The following is a 25,450-nucleotide window of genomic DNA, read 5'->3' as shown; positions in this document are numbered from 1 at the left end:
CTACTAGTTTTCCACCCAAAGCTTCGCCCGCGCAGTCAAAGAAAACCCGCATAGTTCTCGTTCCCGTGGGATTTCCGGGATAAAACTTATCCTATTTCCCGGGGAAAAAAAGTAGCCTACGTCCTTTCTCGGGTATCAAAATATTTCTATATCAAATTTCATGCAAATTGGTTCAGTAGTTAAGGCGTGATTGAGTAACAGACGGACAGACAGAGTTACTTTCGCATTTATAATATTAGTATGGATTGCATAGCTTCTATCGCGCTCGCGGGCCTTGAGCGCGGGGACCGAACCCAGAAATTCCGTAACGAAAAACCTCACGCTCTTCACTCCATCGGGCTTTGCATGCAATAGCTTTACCGCGGCAGTCCCCGAGTGCCACACGTCGTTTTTTATTTATTGATGCCACTCACACCGGTAGCGCAGCGTGGCGTCCGGTCGGTAGGGCGCGGGGTGCGCCGCGTGCGCGTGCGCTGCGCGTCGCCCCGCCCGCCCCGCCCCGCCCCACCAGCTGCTCGATGTGCTCTCTGAAATTACACCTTATTGTTGCAGTGTTACGGGTTATAATAGCTCGCTAGAACCACCTTATTGTGTAAAAATTAGGGGTTATAATAGCTCGCTAGAACCACCTTATTGTGTAAAAATTAGGGGTTATAATAGCTCGCTAGAACCACCTTATTGTGTAAAAATTAGGGGTTATAATAGCTCGCTAGAACCACCTTATTGTGTAAAAATTAGGGGTTATAATAGCTCGCTAGAACCACCTTATTGTGTAAAAATTAGGGGTTATAATAGCTCGCTAGAACCACCTTATTGTGTAAAAATTAGGGGTTATAATAGCTCGCTAGAACCACCTTATTGTGTAAAAATTAGGGGTTATAATAGCTCGCTAGAACCACCTTATTGTGTAAAAATTAGGGGTTATAATTGCTCGCTAAAACTACCTTATTGCTATACGCGTGCTATCTGTGAATAGACACCTTATTGTTGTAGTGTTAAGGGTTATAGTTGCTCGCGTGCGTTAACGCATGGTCTCTAGCTAATTGTTTGATAAGTGTGCACGTAGTTTAATTTGTAATTGGTAATTGTGAGCAAAATAAAAAAAAAATGATAATAGTTAATATTATTGCTATATCAATAGAGTTGATAATCGTTTTACAAAAAGAAATCTAAACTCTAATCGGGTGATCGACCGATCGCGATCGTGACCACATAAAAAAATAAAAAAATCTTTATTGAAAGAAAATCATACAATTCCGACGACCAAACTAGCTAATCACTATGTTTCGATTGTCACAACAATATAAAAATTAATAATAAAATCACAAATCAAACACCTTCAACAATTTTACACTCCTACACATACAATTAATAACTAAAGAAATATGAAACAAAAATACACTAAAATTACTAAAAGCATTCATACCAGATTGTTTAGTGCGCGAGTGCAGCGGGCTGGGCGGTGGGGTGTGCAGTACCGGTGACTCCAACTGAGCCACTTGTCTCGCTAAACGTCTGGGAGACCTGGATATGATTTATAAATCCATTATTATTTCATTACTTCATATAATATCAACATCACTGTTATTATCATAACAACCAGCATCATTAATACCACGTTCATTAGGCGTATTACCCGTGGTTACCTCCGCTATGACCCACTGGTGGGTCTACGGGTAATATTTTTTCCCCGTGGACCCACTGTTATAGAATGGTATGACACCACTGTCATAGACCCACGTCTACGGTCACTTGATTAATTAAAACATCTAGAATCTGTAACTACATTCTTGCAAATAAATATAATTTGAATTTGAATTTGAATTTGAATTAAAAGTACTTTTTACCCGTTGTTTCCCGCTGCCATGATTTGATCAGACAGGATTTTTAGATACATATTATTTGCACTTCCCGGCTGTTCATTACCTCACCGACATCGTAATCATCGTCGTCAACTGTTTATATAAATTCATTTAGTTCTTACTAAAAAACGGATTTTTATGAAAATTCTTTCAGAATAATATTTTCGAAAATTAATGATGGTGCGAACTTAAAGTAGCAGCGCAGCGTCATAACAAGAAAATTGTTAACACATTTCGAATTGCTCTTCAAATTCATTACACATAATTTTACTTGTGACTAACTATAAAAAATAATTCATCAAACCTAATTTCGTTTATTACTGTAAAAATTACCAAAATATCAGCTTACCTTGTACTTTCAGAAGACAATCCCTTAGTCAGATCGTGCGGTCGAGACGTGGGCGTGGGCGTGGCTTCTTGATCCGAGCGCGAACTTGAGTCCGTTTGGAACGAGTCTTCTAGATGCAAGTACTGAGTTAGTGCGTGTTAGTGACTCACTTAGTGGGTTGTAAAATGTTAATTAAGAGAATAATATTGTACTGAAATTAATTTTACTTGTCATTTATTTAACAATAGATACATTTTAGTTTAAAATTGGAAACTGTAGTTCAAGCTGTAAACAACTGTAGTTTAAATTAAGTTATTGTGAACTATATCCGTAAAGCATATAACATACACAGTACACACACACATAACACACACATACTTGCAAAAAAATGTTTTGCAAAATAATGATGAAATTTCGTATGAGTTATTTAATTAAAATTGACAATCTATATTATGTTCACTTAGTAAAAAAATGAAATGTTAACATGACAAACCACGTGTACACTTAGTAAAAACAAAATTTCCAATAACAACATTACCATGAATGTTCAGTGCTTCACGAACTCTGTCAACCAAAGCGTTGAACACTGGATACTGTTCTTTGTTTGGTTTTGGACCAATTGGCAGTAATCTGCGAAAATAATTTCATAATTGATATAAAAATACCAAAAAATTGTTAGAATATGAAAATTAAAATACAATTATATTGTTTGGTACTAGAATCACATTTTTGAATCGCGCAAGTCATATTCTAACGACAATAATTATGGTAGAGCCATTTTAATAGGCAACATTTGACAGTTCAACAAAATTCAACAACGTAACCTAGTAACGACGCATAGAATAACATGATATTTCGTTTTGTTAGAACTGCACATTTGCTTAACTTTTTTCAATTATGATTACATATTTATAATAATAAGGACCGATACAAGTAATTTTAAGATTTCATTTTACTGATAAACCATACTAAACATAATAAACAATTTCTGAATTGAAGAACTGACGTCGCTACAATTTTGTGTCAATAAACCTTTTTTCTTTTTAAATACCAGAGACGTTACTCTAAAAATCGAAATCTGACATCTAGAATCGAATGCATTGATTACTTGTAAATAAAAATCATCATAAATTAATAAATTCGATTGACAAATGTTTCAAATCCGTATCGATTAATTCACCTTAATCGATGTTTTTAAGCAGGTTACCTCTCTTCGAAGATAAAATTGATAGACGTCAAATGTTGCCTATTAAATTGGCTCGACTATAGTAATACGATGTAAGGTTTAGTGTTACAGTAAGTGATAGTCATAGTGTAGGTGTTAATTGTACTGATACAGTTAAAGATAGCGTGCATCTCAGTTTTATTTAGGTATAACTATTTATTGATAGTGTTAATTATATTGTTAGTGATAGCGACTTCGTTACAGTGTTAATACAAGTAATAGTTTTTTATTACTAAGTTGTGTGTATTGTTTTTGGGTTTGTGATAGTGTTGCTCATGTTCTTAGTGATTGCGTAAGTTTACGTACAAGTTTTAGTAAAAATGGTAGTAATAATGTTATTAATAGTATACGTGTATGTACTGTACTATATTTTTAAAACGAATGATTTTTTTTGAAGTACTATGTGAGTGTGTGATACTAATATGTTTGTTTGTTGGAACGCGCTAATCTCGGGAACTACTGGTCCAATATGAAAAATTCTTTCAGTGTTAGATAGCCCATTTTACGAGGAAGGCTATAGGTTGTATATCATCTCGCTGAGACCAACAGGAGCGGAGCACTGCGGGACACAGCTAGTAATTTATATAGTGTGTATGTATGTATATGTATGTATGTATATATGTCAATAGACAATAGACAATAGACAAACATTTATTCACAAAAATAACACATTATTACAACAGCTGACAATCACAATAATTAAACATAGAAAAAATACAAATAAAAAACACGAAACACATAATTTATGACAATTTTATACATAATAAATAAATAAGTAAATAGGTTGCTAATAAGTGTTATGGCTGTGAAAGGGTCCTGGCTCAGCATATGTCATGAGTCGACTGACTCACGACGCTGTTGATTCTGCCAGAACCCAGAAGGCAGATGGAACCAAAAACGGAAAAAAAAAAGAAAAAACTAACCAGAAGTAAATAAAAAAATAATTTAATAGGCAATATAAATAGATATAATATAATATTATAAATTAATATAGTATTATTTACAAAGATAAAATGCAGGGATGAAAGAAAGTTGGTATATACATACACACACATACATACGTGTGAAGAACAGGTCACAAGAAAAACACAAGAAGATCAGGACAGAAGAGTAAATAAAATAATAATGTTTATACAAGTACAATATGGAATGAATAATAAGAGGGATACAAAGAAAGATACAGTGTGGCTTACGGGGGAAGAAGCTGAAGCGACATGAGATACTTTTTGTATGCACGTCGGAAGCTAAATTTAGTCTGCAGACATTTAATAGGAGGTGGTATATTGTTCCAGCATTTGGTAGCAGCGTATCTGAAGCTCCCACGAAATGCTGCAGTTTTGTGTGACGGCACTGACAACTCCTTGGTTACACCCCTGACCTCATTTCTGCTTGTTTGGCTTCGCCACAACAATTTAGCATAAAGGTATTCGGGCGTTTTATTTTTTACAATGTCAAACATCATACAAGCCAAGAAAAGATTTTGACGGTTCTTAATTCTCAGGTGGTTAAGAGAATTGATGAAAGGAGTTACGTGGCTACGATGAGGTATATTTAAGCAGAAACGAGTGCAGGCATTCTGCAACCTTTGAATGAGTCGCTGAGATCGTTCCAAGAGGCAAGGACCATATACGGCGACACAATAATTCAGCTTCGATAAAATGACAGCCTCACAGAGTCGAACACGCAGATCGACACTGAGGAACTCGCGAATTTTGTAAATCGTCTTAAGCCGGTAAAAACAATTACTCACTATTTCTGTGACATGTCTCTCGAAGTTAAGGCCTCCATCGAAAACGACTCCCAAATTACGTGCAACAGCGACCTGCTCAAGTGGACACGAGTCGATTGAGAGGGAAGGACTGTACATAGATACGTAAGAGATCTGTTTTTTAGTACCAGTTATTAGAAATTTTGATTTGCATGGATTAAGGCACAGAGAATTCCGCGTAGACCATTCCGAGATACGTTGAAGGTCATCATTAATATTCTGTAGGCAGTCATGAACACAAGAACGGTTTATAGGGAGATATAATTGCAAGTCATCGGCATATAGGTGGTAATTACACTTCTTTAAACAGTTTGCTATGTCCGCTGAGTACAAGATGAATAGCAAAGGCCCTAAAATAGATCCCTGCGGAACTCCTCTTGTGACAGGATACAACGCTGATGAAACATGAGATCCATCGGACTTAGTGATAACTACTTGTTGGTAGCGGTCATAAATGTAAGAATTGAACCAGGATACACAGTTCTCATCAAATCCATAAAAAACAAGCTTAGATAGAAGAAGAGAAAAGTTGATAGAGTCGAATGCTCTGGAAAAATCGAGCAGGGCAATAATTGAGGCATGGCCAGAATCACGAGCATTTAAAAGATTGTCCACGACATCTAGAAGAGCGGTGCTGGTACTACGGCGCTTTCGAAAGCCAGATTGATAGGTAGGAAAGATGTTATAAGATTCACAGTACTTACTCACTTGAGCGTGGACAACCTTTTCAAGAATTTTGGACATAAATGGGAGGATGCTGATTGGACGAAGATCTTTTACCGTCGATGGATTATTCGTTTTAGGAATAGGACGAATTAGAGCTGTTTTCCACTGAGAGGGGAAAACTGAAGAGGTAAGCGATCTATTTATTATAGCTGTTATGGCACTAAGTGAATGTGGTAGCGTAAGGATTAACATATCTCTAGATATCCCATCTATTCCCTGAGCGTTAGATTTAATATCCAGGATGACTTTACCAACGTAATAATCGCTGACGGGGACAAAACTAAACTTATTTTCGCCAAAGCGATTACTGGTAAAGAACCTAAGGTCTCTCTCCTCTACTTGATTAGATCCCGGAACATTTAGAAAATGCTCATTAATACCATCAGCGTCGCATAAATGATCAGGGAGATACGAGCCGCATTTGAAATTCGGAAGAACCGTTCTTTTTAAATTTTTCCACAAAGCTTTAGAATTATTAAGGTTTGAGTTAATATTTTTGTCAAAATAAGCCTTTTTTTCTGAGTATAAAGTCACATTTGCTAGCCTTTTTAAAGATTTGTAATCCTCAAATCTGTTTTTGTCCTTAGTTTTTCGGTATCGAGTGTGGGCATTGTCGCGTAACCACATCAAATGTCGAAGATTAGAGGTAAACCACGGAGCAAACCTATCTCTTAACGTAACGGATTTAAGGGGCGCGTAGGTATCATACAAAGTAACTATATGCTGATTCAGCAAATTAACCATCGCCTCCACATCAGCCATTCGCACTATTTCATTCCAGTGAATGTTATTTAGCGACTTATTAAATTCATCCACATTTATATCCTTTAATGGTCTGAAGGAAAACCTCTTGATAGGTGGCTTATCTTTTTTAAATTTAAATTCAGAGACAATGAACGCATGGGCTCCGAGGTCAGGTATGTAGTCAACGGTTACACTATCGGTAGTTGCATCACTACAGATGACATCTATAAGAGACTCACTATGGGAAGTAAAGTGGGTCGGTTCACCAACACAATTTTGTAGTTTTAACGAACTCAAAAAATTTTGCAAACGAAGAGTGTTTCTATCGGCAGGGCACAGTAAATTGATATTGAAGTCTCCAAGCATGATAAGGTTATCATAGGCACTAAAGGATGAGATAGATTCAGTGAGTGCATCAAAGAAAATATCAGCATTGAGCCAGGGGGGTCTATAAGCTGTTCCAATTATAACACTTCTAGAATTTACGGTGACTTTAACCCAGTATTGCTCCACTAAATTGGCAGGCGGGTTCACGCAGGTACGAGCTGTTATACCACGTTTAATGTAAAAGCCAACTCCACCGCCTCTGGCACGTAATGCTGGAGGCCGTGGTCGGTGACGAAACGTGTAACCAGGCACAGAGGGAGCACGAGCTTCCTGACCTTCATGGAGCCAGGTCTCATTGATGGCAAGTAAGTCGGGCGAATGACGTTGAATTGCACTAAGTAGTTCGTCGTGCTTAGTTCCTAAGGAACCCGCATTGAATAAGGCAACGGAGAAATTTTTCTTATAGCTTATCATTGATAACAAAACATTTTATGGACGTATATGAGTGACTGCAATAAATTATAAACTTCTGTATAGTATACATAGATAATGTATGTAGTATAATTTTTATGTGCATAATGTGTAATACGTGTGATAGTAAGAATATGAAAAGGCTATGAGACAAGAAGTTAAATTTTAGAAATATCGATGTAAGTATTAATAATATAGTACAAATTAATAATATTAAATAGTATAAGTAGTAATGATATGAAATAGTAAGTACATATATAAAGCTTGAATATCGTTTTATAATAAGATAAAAAAGATTAACTGCGAATTGATTATTTATGCTTTTAAATAAAATATTAAGATATGATTTATAGGAAAAAAGAGAACTGACCAAATAACAAACAATAAAACAGCAGCCATAACACATACACACAACATGCATAATATAAAAAATAATAATCAATACACAATCGAATTCAAGGGAAGTTAAGAGACAATCCCATATGTTATATCCCAGTATTAAGTAACATATAATATCATTGAAAAGGGGTATGTTAATTGATTTAAAATAATATATTTTATGAAACACACACAGATGTATTTTGAGTTTGGTATAAAAAGGAGTTTTAAATGTTACAATGCAATAATTTAAATAATATAGGATGAAAGTTAATTGTAATCTAACAATTATTACTTGATTCAATATTGTGAAATAAACGTGATATATCATCTTCAGTTCGAAATATACAAATGTTATCATTTTCACTTTTCTTAGCCATAACACGTCCATTTTTCGTCCACACGAAACGCCAGCGAAAGGTGGCAGCTAGCGCTCGTACTTTACCATATAACTGCCTATTTTCTTTGGTAAGACGTTCGTTAATAAATACACGCGTAGGGTTGTGTGGTGGAAGGCCCATATCAGACGTAGTAAGACCCCGTTTGACGCGGGCTTGTTTCAGGAATTCATCCCTGATGGAACGACGCGCAAGCTGCACGGCGATGAGCCGAGGGCGGGGGGAACGTTCATTAAGTTGTTTATTACCTATGCAAGTGTCCTCAGTTTCAGTTACCGGCGCACGCTTCATACCGATACGGTGCGTGCTAATTATGTCGCGCTCATCGAGGTTAATCCCAAGTTTGGAGGCAGTGGTGATGATAATGTGTCCCAGTGATTCGTTGTTGTGTTCTGGTATGCCAGATATTTCTATGTGGTTAAGTAGATTAGCTTGTTGACGATCATTCAACTCGGTTTTTAAGGCTGTGACAGTAGCTTGCAAATCCGGAATGCTTTGTAAGTTAGATAATTTTTTATTCGTATTGTTAAGGTCGGAACGTAGTTGTGAGTTTTCGCGTTCTAACATACGGATTTTCTCAGCGTTAATATTTACCTCACTTTTAATATCTGTGATTTGTGATTGTAAATAATCCGTCGTTTCTGTGAACTCAAGCTTAAACTTGCCCATTGCCGTGTTAAACTCACCCAGAAAGTCTTGAGTAAATTTAGTGTACATAGCAGTTATTCTGGAGTCAAGTAGCTGTTCAAAACGGTCGAAAGTGATTGTACTTGCTTGAGCAGGGGTGCTTATTTCATCACACGACATGTTAAGGTTGATAGATGAACTTTCAACTTCGAACTGTTTCCGAGTTGGGGTGTCATCGCCTTTACGACGAGTATTATTTGTTTTGCACGATGGACAAGTCCATGAGCGTTTTAGTTCCCTCAGATTTTTATTATAATACGAAGTAGGCATATTTATGCACATATAATGATACGAACCCTCGCAACGTACACATAGAAGTTGGCCCTCCGTAACGGACATCGAACAGGCAGCACAAATCATCTTGATTATGACAAATCTTTACACACCTTGTATGCACAGCGCTTTTGTTTGCTTAAATTCACTATTTATAATACTCTAATTGAAATATATTAATTTATAAGAATATTTTAAGCTTAAGTGTTTTAAAATGATGTTAGCAGGTGGAATTTCGATCTACCTTCCCTCTATCTTCCCTCTATGTGTATGTGTGTATGTATATATGTGTATGTGTGTATGTGTACCTCTCGGGCGCGGGCGTGGGCAGCGGCAGCGTGGGCGGCGCGCGCCACGTGGGCGGGGCTTGCGGCGCCCACGATACCTCCATCTTGGATAGTGGGGACTCCGGGGAGGCGTATGCTATACCCGCTGGAAGTGGGAAAATCACATAAACATAACGTATGAAGAACAACAATAAGTAAACAAACAATAATAATAAATAACAATAAAACCGTCTGTATTTAGTTTTCACTGCATTGGCAGTATACAAAACGTAATAATAAATAAAGGTAGACGATTACGCTATGAGAAACTGATGCCTGAAATAAACTACACAGAAGTTCGAAATAGATCATTTGAACATAACCTGTATTTTTAGACTCAGACCGAAAACGCTTATTGAACGAAAAAATAGCTCAAAACGCGTAAAAGATATACATTGCGGAATTCATGTTATGAATCTGATGAAAAAAGATCCCGACGCGTTGTGAAAATCATAGAAATACTAAATGATGAAATTCGAGACTCAAAAGCAAAAAGGGACCTACTCTAGATCCCTGCAGAACACTAATAATTTTAATCGACAAACCGCATGATCATTTTCTTTTATTTACAAGCATCCCTATCCTATTCTGAAGGTATAAAGATATGAGATTCAGAGCTAAGGCATTGATTCTATAGTTATTAAGTTGACGAAATGAAGTGGAACGTTCTACCTAGTCGAATGCTTTAGAAAATTCAAAAATATTCCCAACGATATTTTTTCCATTTTTCTTCACGTGATTTTTATTTGTAGGCTTTAAAAATACTAACAACAGATGTGACTCAGATCAATTAATAACTGCATTGCGTTACCTTGTCTACAAAAAATACAAGTAATAACTGCGTTAAAAGCAACCGACTTCAAACTTGCACTTGCAACATTTACAAATACAGACAAAAATGCTCATAAAATAAAAACTACTGGGCCCATCCGAATAAAATTTTTATGGGACCAATTAGACACCATCCCGCATCGAACAAAAAAAGAATCACGTAAATCGGTTCAGAAACCTCGGAGTAATCGGTGTACATACAAAAAAAAAAAACATCCCGGCCGAATTGATAACCTCCTCCTTTTTTTGAAGTCGGTTAAAAATAATTGCTTATGACGAGTTTATATTTTAACAAATACACACACACTAGTATTTTAATTTTCATAAGCAAGCGCAACGTCCGCAAATAACTTATTAGTAGTTAATATTAAACTCAAACTCAAACATTCATTTATTCAATTAGACTACTATTTAGTAGCACTTTCGAATCGTCATTACATAGGTAAGTATTTTTAACATTTACCACCGATTCGGAAAGCAGTATCTATGGAGAAGAATCGGCAAGAAACTCCATAGTTGCTCTTTTAACATCATGTAAATATTACAATATATGAAACTTATATATTTTTATTATTATTAATACTTAAAGCCTCAGAAAACTAACTAAATAACATAGTAATTTCGTAATAAAGACATAAGCAAATAAAATAACCTACCAGGACTCTTTAGAAGCTGCGGTTGAGGCACCGCATCACCGTTGGACGACGGTAATGTATCTGGTGATGTACTGCTGCCTGCCGCTGGAAAATTGCAACATTTATATAATTGCTTGTTATAATATAACGCTCACTTATATTCTTCCATTAGAATCCATATTCTGCCAAAAGAAAACAAGAACATAGCTTTGAAACTGATAAACATCGATCATCAGTGAGTCGCTTAGAAAAAGGCATTGAAAATGCCTATCTCAGGCTTCGGCCTAAATGTACTAAGTTCCTAAATGAATTTGTAAATTACTATTATACATTTACCCTGTATGGGCTGCTGATGTGATATGTTATCCCATACACTCCTTAAGTTGATAGTTTGATGTTGATAGAAAACTTTTAATTGATCAAAAGATCACTTTATTTGATAGTAATTGATAGTTGATGATATTACACACACACCCCGAGCGCTTTGCACGAGCCGCGAACGCAGACTCGGTAAAGATGTTCTTTTTACCATAATGAAATAGGATCGTGTAAAGCGCTGACACAGGATGTACGGCTAGCCCGTACATACCCTATTCAAAATCATATAAAACTAGCTTTCTAAACTTACCTACGACTCTCTTCTGCTTGCCAAGTATTTTAGCCCTTGGAGAAGTTTGATGCAACTGATCTGGCCATATTTCTACTGACTGTCCGCTCATGGGTGTCGATTTACTGGGAATATATTATAATTATAATTTATTTTTCTTTAAAAAAATATGTATCCTTTGTTGTTTCATTGTGATGAAGTCCAAATCATGGACTATACCATTTCAAAAAAAATTGAGGAGAAAAAGTTAAATAAACATTTCAACCCAACGCCATCTAGTCTCAATTATACAAAGCTCGAACTATAGGAAACAATAAGATAAACTTACACGTTACTGACACTTCAATATTATTTATTTTTTAGATTACAATTTATAACTTCATTGTTTTTATTACAATTTAAATACTCACAGATTAGAAGAATCACTTCCAATAGATACTGACGAACTTGTGGACAGCTGATGGGCTGATCGAGATCCCATGGGTGGCTGTAAAATATAGTATCAAATGTTAATTATATCAAATCTCTCAAACAATATGCAATCAAAATAAATGACATAAATTTATCATTCAAAAATACAAGGCAACTTTTCCAAAATGTTTAGTTTTTATGCAGTCCTTTATTACTTGACTTTTGTAAGTACTAAAAAGAATAATGAACAGAAAATCTGGCATGAAATTATATTTTTATCTACTTATTTAAAACACAAATAAGAATGTTTAATAGAAATCAATTATAATAAAACTTAACAATGAAAAACTTACGATTTTATTAAATGTGGGATACGCAACGACAGTTTGAGCGTCGACTTTCGGCGAGTCCTCATAGTGAGATGGTTCGTCAAATGAACCCTGGAAATATAATTTAATTTTGGGTTAATTCTAAATCGGGCAAATGATTTTCGATGCTATAGAATTCGCATCAGTTGGAAGTTTTCAAGGATTTTGAAGGCAATTAGGTAAACATAGGTATTGGATGGGGCAGAATGCAGATTTATGTTAAGAAGATCATATTCATGGCCAAAACGTCATGAATATTATCTTATAATATCAATATATATTTAAAAGTATTTTTTTGTGAATCTAATACAATAACTTAGGGTAACTATATGTATTTGAATTAGCAATTCAATATTATTTAGTGCAGTTAAAAAAAGAAATGGCAAAATAAGGGAGAATTTCTCACAGGAGCCGTACTGCCATGAACAGTGGTGTCAGATTTATCACTGGTCTCCGGGATGGCGATGAGTTCGCTCTCAGACGATTCTTGCTCCACGCTCCATTGTTTATATCTGTAAGAATTTAGTTTTTAGCTATTGCATAGCTTCTATCGCGGGCCTTAAGCGCGGGGACCGAATCGTGAAATTCCGTTACGAAAAAACCTCACGCCCCCCACTCCGACGGGCGGAGGTGTGGCTTGAAGGCATAGCATGCAACTTTACCGCGGCAGTCCCCGAGTGCCACACGTCTTTTTTTATTTTTATAACATTCGCTAAAAATATAGAAGATTCAGAACTCCTAATTAAAATAAAAGTAAATTTAAATGAGATAACTTAATTACAATGGTGGGATGAACCCATACAAATTAAATTATTGTTATAAATTAATTCCCAACTGGCAACCCGAACCGAGTGGGTGTTTATAAAAATGAGTTGAACAGCGGATTTGACACACTTTCCGTTAGGCTCTCGGACGTAACGGTCGTTATTGTTGTGCTTAGTTGTGTTAATAATTATTTTGCGACGATTATTATTTGATTGTTGAAAGTAGACATATAAAATCATTTTGTAAGGAATAAGACCTTTCTAGGTTGAATTTAAAATCGTTAAGATCAGAATTGGGATTGCCACGCGTTTTAGACCGTTTGCCATCTAAATTTAGTGCTTATTAGTTGTTGTTCAGTTCAGTTGTTCAGTGTTGAAAGAACATTATCTCAACCGTAGCGTAATAACGTCCGTTGCGTCCTGTGAGCGGGTGTCATTAAGTACCTTGGGGTTATTGATTAGTCATGGTCAGGTTAGGCCGAGTCGGGGAAGCAAAGTTGTTAAGAAAATAACTAGTTGCTATGATGATAACAGGTCTTACGGGACAGTTCTCAACATGCTACGTGTTGAAGGAGGCAACAAGGGTTCCCAGTGGTTCGATGTGCTGTGCGCTGGCAATGGCACGTGCGCTGCACATCCACTGCACCGCTGCAGTTGCTGACAACGGGCTTCCGGGCTGCTTGCAACCAATCTACGGCGCCGGGATGCCTGCGCGAACGAGAATCGACGGTAGCCACTCACCGCTGCTGTCGAAGACTTTGTGTTTGTGGTGCTATTGTTTATAGACCACTTAGAGAACATACGAGGGTATGGGTCTCTCCGTTTTGAAAGCTTGTGGTGCTATTGTTTATAGACCACTTAGAGAACATACGAGGGTATGGGTCTCTTCGTTTTGAAAGCTTGTGGTGCTATTGTTTATAGACCACTTAGAGAACATACGAGGGTATGGGTCTCTTCGTTTTGAAAGCTTGTGGTGCTATTGTTTATAGACCACTTAGAGAACATACGAGGGTATGGGTCTCTCCGTTTTGAAAGCTTGTGGTGCTATTGTTTATAGACCACTAGAGAACATACAAAGGTATGGGTCTCTCTGTTTTGAAAGTTTGTGGTGCTATTGTTTATAGACCACTTAGAGAACATACGAAGTTATGGGTCTCTCCGTTTTGAAAGTTTGTGGTGCTATTGTTTATAGACCACTAGAGGACATACATAGGTATGGGTCTCTGTTTTGAAAGTTTGTGGTGCTATTGTTTATAGACCACTAGAGAACGTACAAAAGGTATGGGTCTCTCTGTTTTAAATTTTTGTGGTGCTAATGTGTTTAGGCCACTTAGAGAACATGCAAAATGTATGGGTCTCTGTTTTTTTACAGGTTGTCTCTTATGAGAGCACTTGGAGCCACTGTCGTTACGACGGTGTATTACATTTTGAGTTTTATCTATATTCGTGTTAAGTCTGAAGGTATCTAATTCTGTAATAAGTATTTGCTTTTTAATACACCTTGTTTATGGCCGCTTGAGTGCACGCTTGCGTCCATGGCACTGGTAATGGTAAAATAGAGATGAACGTCATTTTTCGTTCCCCTGCATAAGATATACGCTTCAGGCTATAACGCGAAACTAGGTTGATCGCTAACAATTTTCCTTTGTTTCTGAGACAGCGCTAAGACGATGATGATGATGGATGGATCTGATGCTAGTGGTGGAAGTCATGCTGCGGTCGAGGACGCCGCACTGTCAGGAACGGCCGTGTTATAAATTAATTCCCAACTGGCAACCCGAACCGAGTGGGTGTTTATAAAAATGAGTTGAACAGCGGATTTGACACACTTTCCGTTAGGCTCTCGGACGTAACGGTCGTTATTGTTGTGCTTAGTTGTGTTAATAATTATTTTGCGACGATTATTATTTGATTGTTGAAAGTAGACATATAAAATCATTTTGTAAGGAATAAGACCTTTCTAGGTTGAATTTAAAATCGTTAAGATTATTATCTGTATTTAATAAAGGATCACTATAAGTTTAACATTGTTTGCTTAAAATAATAGCCGAGTCTCATTTTCTGCAGTCTATACGACTAGTTTTACGAATATGAAAGAAATTTTATATAGTTGTAAAATATATGTCACTAGCTTACCGCCCGCGGCTTCGCCCGCTTTCTCTAAAACGATTTGAGATTTAAACTATCCTATCTCTCAAGTTGGATCGAACTGCACATGGTGTGCAAATTTTATTATAATCGATTAAGTGGTTTAGGAGTTCATTGAGGACAAACATTGTGACACTAGATTTATATATACAGGGTGGCCCGTTTTCAGTGGTCCAAAAATTTTTTTCAGCTTGAGAGCATCATGAGTAATCATTTAAAACAAACTTTAGTTAAGCGAAAACTTATGGTTTAGAAATTATGAATTTTTAGAAATTAAAGAAAGCCGGCAGCCATTTAATAGGCTGCGAAGAAATTTCTTACGCAGATGCAGATTATGTTTAGCGAAAGGCGGACGGCATTTCGAAAACCTTTTGTTAAAAATAAACGATATGTTTATTAATATTTATTTTGTTTTATTGATTCTCCAAACCTTTTATTAAGATTTAAACTTAAAAACTAAATAACAAAAAAAAACTCTATAAATTGACATTAGAATAAAGTAAAGTTATCTTGGCTAGCAGGTTAAAATTTTATTTCATTCATTTTAACTTTTATAGCCATGTGAATACTGATTTGTAACGACTTTTATGGCAATAAATGGTTCTTTAACCAAAAATTGGCCGTTCCAAATGATTAAAATTGAATTATGGTAAATTTCGTAATTTTTCGATTTTCATGTGTTGAATGCACATGATATTGTTTTTGAAGATGTTACAATCGAAGGACAACTATGATTTTTTGTGTAAAGAATAACCTTATGTTAAGGAAGTTTTTAGCAGTACCAGCAAAACCTTGGTGGTACATTTTTTTTTCACAGGATTTTTTCGAAAAATCGACATTTTGCCGAGAAATTAAAAAAACTACAGAAAAAGTTAAAATAAAAAAATGCAGTGTAATAGGGAATATGCATAAAATTTTAAAAGGCCTAAAATAATTTTTTCTGGAATAATTATTATCGTAATATTATAATGAAAAGGATTTTTTTTATTTACTTATTATTTAAACCCCTAAAATAATATTCAAAAAGTGCAAAAAAAGGGAGCGAAATTCAAACTTCCAAAACGCGCCACCACTGGTCGAACGAAATGTGACGTCATTTGATACGACATTGTATTCATCACTCCATAGTAAACACTAAGGTAAACAAACACCCACTGGACGCGTCATGTGACGTCACGCAAAGCGCGCGAACAATGGCGGCGTTTGAACTGCTTAAATTTTTTAAAAGTATTGAATTTCATTTTTAAAAATATCTAGAGTATGTTGAAGCCCATTAATATTTTTTTCTATGTTATAAAGTAGTAAACTATTAATTTAAGACAAAAAAGAAAAACATGAATATTCCCCATTATTTACACAAGATGAGCCTATAGCGTGATAGGTAGGTTATTGCGCTATACCTGTACCAAATTTCATTCAATTCGGTCCAGTAGTTTTCATAACAGAGTAGTTTTGTGTCAAAAACATTGAAACTTCGGATTATTAAAAAAAAAATCATAATTTCTAAACCATAAGTTTTCGCCTAACTAAAGTTTGTTTTAAATGATTACTCATGATGCTCTCAAGCTGAAAAAAATTTTTGGACCACTGTAAACGGGCCACCCTGTATATTATAAGATTGTGCAAAAAATAATCTGAAATAATACCAATTAACTAATTACTTGAATACGAGTTTGAGTTAAAGTTTAAGTGCTCATACTTAGCAGGTTCGGCAGCGTCGGGCCAGTGCGCGGGCGACTTGTGCGGCGCGCCCTCCGCGTGCTCGCGGGGCTCTGCGGGGGATTGGTATACACTTAACATCGGGTACAGAACCGTTTGCTTTATTATCAACTAGCTTTCCGCCCGCGGCTTCGCCCACGCAGTCAAAAAAAATCCGCATAGTTCCCGTTCCCGTGGGATTTCCGGGATTGCGTCATTTACCCGGGATAAAAGTAATTTATGTCCTTCTCGGGTATCAAAATATATCCATACCAAATGTCATGAAAATTGATTCAGTAGCTTAGGCGTGATTGAGTTACAGATAGACAGACAGAGTTACTTTCGCATTTGTAATATTAGTATGGATTCGAGTATTTGTCAGTGTCAAATTTGTCAAAGTGCCAAGTTTGCAAAAGTGCCAAATTTGTCAATGTCAAGTTTGCCAAAGTGCCAAATTTTCCAATGTGTGCAGGTAAATTGAAATACATTTGCTATTTCAAAATAGCCAGTAAAATGTTTAATAAAGATATTTCTTGTTAAAGTCGAATTATAAGGGATAATAATGGTGCACGGAAAAGTGCAGCTATCATTAGTACTCCCATAATGTCGTTAGTGCTCCCACAATATTGCTAGTGCTCCCATAATGTTGCTAGTGCTTCCACAATGTTGCTAGTGCTCCCACAATGTTGCTAGTGCTCCCACAATGTTGCTAGTGCTCCCACAATGTTGCTAGTGCTCCCACAATGTTGCTAGTGCTCCCACAATGTTGCTAGTGCCCCCACAATGTTGCCAGTGCCCCCACAATGTTGCTAGTGCTCCCACAATGTTGCTAGTGCCCCCACAATGTTGCCAGAGCTCCCATAATGTTGCTAGTGCTCCCACAATGTTGCTAGTGCTCCCACAATGTTGCTAGTGCCCCCACAATGTTGCTAGTGCCCCCACAATGTTGCCAGTGCCCCCACAATGTTGCTAGTGCTCCCACAATGTTGCTAGTGCCCCCACAATGTTGCCAGAGCTCCCATAATGTTGCTAGTGCTCCCACAATGTTGCTAGTGCTCCCACAATGTTGCTAGTGCCCCCACAATGTTGCCAGAGCTCCCATAATGTTGCTAGAGCTCCCATAATGTTGCCAGTGCCCCCACAATGTTGCTAGTGCCCCCACAATGTTGCCAGTGCCCCCACAATGTTGCCAGTGCTCCCACAATGTTGCCAGTGCCCCCACAATGTTGCTAGTGCTCCCACAATGTTGCTACCTCTGGCGTGCGGCAGCAGCAGCAGCGGCGGGATGCGGCGGCAGCGGTGGTGCTGGTGCTGCACGCAGTTCAGCACCACGCGCACCAGCCAGCCCACCAGCGCGCACACCGCTCCGCTGCCGTAGTGGTACTGCACAGATAACAACTAATTAATTAATTATAGTATACACTCGCTTCTTATTCTCTCTCTCTTCTTATTTATTTAAATAGGTACACATCACAGCTGACAATTTTGACTAATTACACACAAATTTAATCACATGTTGCGGTAAAATGCCAGCCAAATTGTATGTACACAGCACAATTGAGGTTAAAAAAAATTATTAAAAACTAGCGGTCCGCCCCGGCTTCGTCCGTGGTACATATTCACGTTTTCTCTACATAAGAACCATCCTCGTACTTCAAGGAATATAATAAAAAAAGAATTAAAGAAATCGGTTCAGCTGTTCTAAAGTTATGCGGTTACCAACACATTTTGAGATTCATTTTTATATTATAGATTACGTTACTTAGCACAATTCATAGATCAAGTTAAATATTTTTTTTAAAAACATGTCATAAAATAAATTGAATCTAAATCATAGTACCGATAAATATCACATCACTATAGCTACAATACATAAAATATGCTTCATGCTTCTGTTGGTCTTAGCGTGGTGATATGTAGCCTATAGCCTTCCTCGACGAATGGGCTATCTAACACAGAAATAATTTTTCAAATCGGACCAGTACTTCCTGAGATTAGCGCGTTCAAACAAACAAACTCATCAGCTTTATAATATTAGTATAGATAAACAATTTAATGGCAAAAAATTGCATAAATTATTATAACAAAAAGATCACACTTGGAAATGTTCCGCCTGTCCTGCCCAGCAATTGCCCGTTTCCAAGTCTACCCCCACCACTCACCTTATACAATATAACGAGCAGTGCCATCAGCCAATGGCGGCGCACATGTGGCTGCAGCGCCTCCAGCGAGTGTGTGACCGGAGCCCCCGCTGCGGTATCGCCGGGGACTGCGCCCCCCAGCGATGAGGACGCGGACGACGGGGCGGAGGGCCGGCAGCAGTACTGTACCCAATTATATAGGGCATACGGTTCAAATTGGAATGCATTGATATTGGACAACGGCCGCTTGTTGGAGACAGTAATACTGCATCGAATGGTGTAGGGTCAAATTTGACTATACATAGTTCCAAATTATTAATTATAATATAATATAGAGAGCCAGGTTCTGTTTATTGACAAATTTGATAACATTTCGAACGTCGAAGTAATTGCAATTTTATTCCAGGCATGTGTTCTTGAGAGATTAAGTTAGAGGAAAAAAAAATATAGTGTCAAAAGAACGTATGTGGTACGCGGGAATTTCAAATATACTTCAACACATTGAAATAAGACTTTACATTGTTGCAAACGATTCCTTATAACATAGCAAATAAGGTTCAATGTAACCCCTCACACCTTTTTCTCGTTCAAACTCAAACATTTATTTATTCAATTAGACTTCTTCTAGAAGCACTTTTGATACGTCATTACATATTTTTAACATTTACCACCGATTCGGAAAGTAGTATCTACGGAGAAGAACCGGCAAGAAACTCCATAGTCGCTCTTTTTTTCAATTTACTTATTACATTAATAATGTTTAAGAATCTTACATAAATAAATTCAAAATCATTTTAAAAATCTGCATTGAGTTTCATAAGTTTATATTGAAAATGGCTTAAGAATCAAAGACAGTGAAAAATCAATTATTTACTAGGCAAGATTTTTATCTTTTTGTATCAAGAGATTTCTTTGGCAACTAATATATTTTTAAAGATTTCTAAAAGAACCACATTAAATTGGAAAAGTACAATACCTGTAATAACAGCAAAGTAGGTTCAGCAATACTTGCACCCATCATATAGTTCTGGTCTAAAACTTGAGGTAGATTGGCCATGAACGCGTTGAATATTGATGACATCCTGAAATAGATAAAAAAAATATTTTTACACAACATAGTTTTTTTTTCTATAATTGGATCAGAATTTCTAATTATGTATAAAAGTATTTATTTAAAATTATACAATATGTATTTTTATCAGCCATCTGGTTTCCGTAACACAAGCGAAAGCTTAGTATGGGATTAGATCGTGCTGTGTGTGAAAATTGTCCTGAAATATTTATTTATTTAATTGAATAGTTTTATCACTTAAAAATGGATAAAAGATGTGGAAAGAGTTCTAGACATTATTTACAGCCTTGAAGTTGGAAATAACAATAAAATAAAAGAACAAATCTTACAAGGAATTCTAGTTTAGTTAAAAAAATAACATAAATAACATACCTCAAAGTCTGCGGAGTGATAGTGAAGTACTTGTCAACTGAATTGTATCCGAGTAAAAGAAACAAGTGTTTTAAAACCAAGTCTTGAGTTTTATTGTTGTTTGTCTTCTCGTCTGTGGGGTGGGCTTGATCCGATCTAAATGTGGAATAGTTAAGATAAATTAACATTAATTGATAAATTAATAAGTTGGTCTTTAGAAAATTCATACTCAAACATTTATTTATTCAATTAGACTTCTTCTAGAAGCACTTTTGAAACGTCATTACATATTTTTAACATTTACCACCGATTCGGAAAACAGTATCTACGGAGAAGAACTGGCAAGAAACTATAGCTATAACATATATGTATTATTATAATTTTCTAAGTAAGAGTACAAATATGCAGATTTTGCCTACTTTTCCCATAAGTATTGGGCTATTCATTTTTTGAGTACCATCGATAGAAATTATTTTTTAACAATTAATACTAATTCAACCAGGATTTATTTACATAAGTAAAATAAAAAAAGCATTAAAAATCATGATTTCTTAAAAAAAATAATCCACCTGGACAAAAACTGCATTAACAAGAACACCAACAAATTCGTTGTTTCTTTATCAGCTTCTTCGAGATCAACAGCTTTCGGCAACACTGTTGTTGCCGTGTCTTCTGTTGATCGACCCGATACTGAGTGGACTGTGTCTGTTGAAAAATAGCCTTTATTGTATGGGTGATAAGTTTGAAAATAGATTGACAAAATTAGTTATGGTTTACTATTTTGGCACTTAAAATAGTCAATTGAGATAACATCTCTGTCCGTTTTATTTTGTTTGCGGATAATTTCACATAATCTTACTATTATAAATTATCAATTTAGTGTTTATCACAGGTCCCCTTTAAATGATTAATTTCATTTTATTATTAATTATATACATATGAAAACAGGGATTAAAGAATTGGCAAAAGTCGTATATACATGGCGAGTTTGATGTAAATTTTTTGGATATTTCCCGTTTTATTTTTAAAAAGTTACTATTGTCATTTTCCTCATTAGGTAAAGGGCTTTCGATATCAGTTTAAAGTTTTTTGATATCTGCAATAGTTACGGAATAATGGCCTGTGCACACTTTACGATTACACTCTGTATATGAGGCATACTGTTTAATACAGATTACAATATGAATAAAAGTATTAAAGATAAAAAATCACACCAACCATTATTGGTTTTCTGTGAACTCCCCGATTGTTGCGGCGTGGGCAGTAACTGTCCCAAGCCGAATCTCGATGTCTTTCTCTTCAGAAGTGGCGCAGAATACTGGCGCGAATAGATTTTCTCACGCTCTGCGAAAATAATATAAAAAAACTACTACAACTACGTATTAAAATAAGTTTAGAAGTCCAGATATGACATATGGTTGTGGCAGAAGGATAGATTACTTTTAAAGAATATTTGAAAGCTTTTGATGCATTAAATGTTAATAATTATTGAAGAAGTGTCAACAGATAAAAAATCTCACCAGCAGGTTGAGGTGGAACAGTAGTAGGCGCAGATATGGTCCTTTTATACGGCCAATTAGTCCCAAAAGACACAGATAACGATCGTGCGTGTGCGTGCGCGTGCGCGTACGTGTGCGTGTGTGCATGTTTACATATAAAACGTACAGAATAAAAAATATTTTCACTTACCAGCAGGTTGAGGAGGAACAGCAGCTGGTGCAGATATGGTCCTTTTATACGGCCACTTGGCCCCAAAGGACGCAGATAGTGACCGTGCGTGTGCGTGCGCGTGCGTATGCGTATGTGTATGTGTGTGTGGCTCCCGCGCGACCGCACTCAGTGCATCATGTGCACGACGCACCTTGTACATGAACCACTCGGAGCTGGTGGAACTGCTTACTAGCTCTGGGGAAAAAATGTGTGCGTGTACTAGTGTACACACGTAAGAAGTGAAACTTCTTTATGACCTTATTTTTCAAAAAAATAATTTATTGCAACTTCACAGAAATACGTCGAATCACGCATGGTAGGGATAAGAAAAAGATGGCGCGTAACGGAAAAATGTTACACTAAATTTTTTTCCAACCCCGATAAAGAAGTTTCACTTCAAAAATTGCAAGAATTGTATCTAGTTATAAAATGTTTGAAATGTTGAAGAGGTGATTTATATCGTAATAGACAAACTAAAATGTAATTATTTATTTGCAAGTACCCTAGTTGCAGAGTATGAAATGTACGCAGTAATAATTTAATAAATTTTGTTAGACACGAACCAAAAATGTTGTTAAACACGAACAAAAACATGATTTCATGTGAATTAATTAAATTTAGTTTTCATCTATGATACATTTAAAGGAATATAAAATATGATGTGAAAACAATTCTATCACTCATTAGCTTTTGTTCACAATTTTGAAGGATATTCGTCTTTCAAAAATTCAAATATTAACTGCATTAAATATATGTAGTTCTATCTATCATCCTACTAGAAAAAGCTTACTTTTATCGTTCACATTAACATTTACAAGTGTTAAAAACCTACCTCTCAAATTAGAAAAATCTACATTTTTATTAGTATTGATTTGAGCCTCCAAGAACAGCGCTTCGAATCGATTCAGGAAAAAGTCCCAGGTTAGAATTCGTCTGTCACTGAGAGTGTTATGTAGCTGGTATACAGACTGGAGAATCATTGGACGGTCCACTATCACCAGGTCGAACTGGGTCTCCAGGCAATAGAGGAGCAGCTGAAAATAAAGTATTAGTAATTTATAGTGGTATAAAAAAGACGTGTGGCACTCGGGGACTGCCGCGGTAAAGCTATTGCATGCTATGCCTTCAAGCCACACCTTCGCCCGTCGGAGTGGGGAGCGTGAGGTTTTTTCGTTACGGAATTTCGCGATTCAGTCCCCGCGCTCAAGGCCCGCGATAGAAGCTATGCAATAGCTAAAAAATTTATGTTCTGGGAATTGCCACATTTTTTAATGGCATGGTTTTAATAATTACAAAAAAAGCCAATAGTAACATATTTTTCTTTATTACGCCAATTTTACATTGCTTGTTATACAGACATCTAAAAAAGAAGCATTGAAAGAATTTCAAAAATTTTCTTACATTTTTTAATGGAAGATCACATACAATAAATTATTGTTTTCTTATTGACTGTAAGTTTGGGCATTGAATTCATTGAACTGCTTCTAAAATTGGGCAAAAATGGTCCTTCAAGTATATTTCAGGACCTTCGGGTCAATTTTAATATAGCATAATCTATCGATAAATCGAACCACATCATTAAAATATTTCTCACTAATTACCTCAATAGCATTATCATGTATAGTCCCAATGTACAGTGTTGCCCGCTGCGCCACGTACACGTTGATATCGTCCATACTTGATATCAAGTAGCAGAAAGCAGTTGCTAGCGCTGTTTGTAGCGGGAGACTCGTTTTTATTGGAGACCCGTCCATGAAGCTGTAGGAGATAAATTATTATTAGTGATTATTAAGTTAGGTAGTGAAGTGTAGGGAACATAAGGAAATTTTCTTAAAGTTTAAAGATGATTGTTCATCTTTTTTTAGTTTTTTGCTATGTTATAATTAACTAATGTTGATATCACTTTGCATGATACGTGCTGACTGCTGACCATACGTTTTGCCGCATGTGGACTGCCTGTAGAAGCGTGTAGCCGCATGTGAACTGCCCGTAGAGGCGTGTAGCCGCGTGTGAACTGACCGTGGAGGGGTGTTTCTGCGTGTTACCTGACCAGATAGGCGTACGTATTGTTGCATGTCAACTTACCAGATTTGCGTGTAGGCGCGTGTTTAGGCGCGTGTTACCTCACCAGATAGGCGTGTTGTCATGTGTAAACTTACCGGATCGGCGTGTATTCGCATGTGAATCAACTAGATGAGCGTGTCAATCGATCATGCGAACAAATGTATGAACAGAACTGAGCACGTTGCGGGTGAACTGATTAAATCAGCACAGACTGACTATGCTTTGGCCACATATGTGCGTTGCTGCTAGTGGATGACGTCACGCGGTGCAGTGTGCACTGACCGCACGAGCATGGTGACGCGCTCGACGGCGGTGAAGCGGCGCGTGGGGTCGGCATGGTGGAAGGCGTCCCGCAGCAGTGCGCACAGCACGTCGGCGCCGCCCGCCAGCGTCACGCAGTGCAGCAGCACCGGCACTGCCACCGACGCGATGTGCGACTGCGCCGCGTCGCACACGTTCCACAGGCTACGTAAAAATATTACTTGATAAATGAATACAGTTTGAATAGGAATACCTATGGATCCATATTCAAGCTGTAAGAGAGAGCCAATGCTCTCTCTGCTCTCTCGGAATTAGTAAAACACTGTGTCTCAGGAACACAACAAATAAGTTTAGGCTCTCTCTGCTCTCTCGGAATTAGTAAAACACTGTGTTTCAGGAGCCCAATGACAAAAATCGACTTATTACCGATAAATAGGGAAGACAAGGTATCACATTTTCTAATAGAATAAAAAAAAAATATCGCGCTAAGAAATTCCACAAACCTAACCTATTCATTGTCTGATCAAAGTTGATCAGCTAAACTTGGATTTTTTTTATAGAAACACGGATTATGCTGAAGGTACGCTATTTGTGAACTTGAAAGGGTTTCTAACTGAGATTCACCAAAAACAAATCTAGCACATCGTCTAATGATGTATTTTTGTTCAAAACTTGAAAATAAACAATTAGCTCGTCAAACATAATGTACGAACATCATACTTCAATCAGTCCATGAGCTAAACACTCAATATAAGTGCTTTTGGTAGAGCAGATAATAAATTAAAACGTGACAAGTGATAACTGCGTTAAAAACAACCGACTTCAAACTTGCACTTGCAAAATTTACAAATACCTACAGACAAAAATGCTCATAAA

The 25,450-nt window shown here is 36.7% G+C and overlaps 1 protein-coding gene across 1 annotated transcript in view; it reads right to left on the bottom strand.

Annotated features, from left to right (window-relative positions):
* LOC123700658 (protein unc-79 homolog) overlaps positions 1-25,450 on the bottom strand; it is a 57,439-nt gene that overhangs the window by 15,921 nt on the left and 16,068 nt on the right. Inside the window, exons 24-44 of the mRNA XM_045647912.1 lie at positions 24,596-24,778; positions 23,851-24,007; positions 23,082-23,283; positions 22,229-22,444; positions 21,758-21,883; positions 21,109-21,244; positions 20,561-20,695; positions 20,093-20,198; positions 19,138-19,299; positions 18,229-18,358; positions 16,977-17,049; positions 12,772-12,877; positions 12,351-12,437; positions 11,997-12,073; positions 11,608-11,711; positions 11,001-11,084; positions 9,496-9,619; positions 2,729-2,820; positions 2,212-2,320; positions 1,427-1,524; positions 414-527 (exon numbers count right to left, since the gene is read on the bottom strand). Of these exons, the coding sequence (XP_045503868.1) occupies positions 414-527; positions 1,427-1,524; positions 2,212-2,320; positions 2,729-2,820; positions 9,496-9,619; positions 11,001-11,084; positions 11,608-11,711; positions 11,997-12,073; positions 12,351-12,437; positions 12,772-12,877; positions 16,977-17,049; positions 18,229-18,358; positions 19,138-19,299; positions 20,093-20,198; positions 20,561-20,695; positions 21,109-21,244; positions 21,758-21,883; positions 22,229-22,444; positions 23,082-23,283; positions 23,851-24,007; positions 24,596-24,778 (2,621 nt within the window). The remainder of the gene's footprint in view (positions 1-413; positions 528-1,426; positions 1,525-2,211; positions 2,321-2,728; positions 2,821-9,495; positions 9,620-11,000; positions 11,085-11,607; positions 11,712-11,996; positions 12,074-12,350; positions 12,438-12,771; positions 12,878-16,976; positions 17,050-18,228; positions 18,359-19,137; positions 19,300-20,092; positions 20,199-20,560; positions 20,696-21,108; positions 21,245-21,757; positions 21,884-22,228; positions 22,445-23,081; positions 23,284-23,850; positions 24,008-24,595; positions 24,779-25,450) is intronic.

The sequence above is a fragment of the Colias croceus genome, chromosome 20 (assembly GCF_905220415.1).
Source record: "Colias croceus chromosome 20, ilColCroc2.1".
Taxonomy (NCBI): domain Eukaryota; kingdom Metazoa; phylum Arthropoda; class Insecta; order Lepidoptera; family Pieridae; genus Colias; species Colias croceus.
This window is presented reverse-complemented; position numbering and strand designations above follow the sequence as displayed.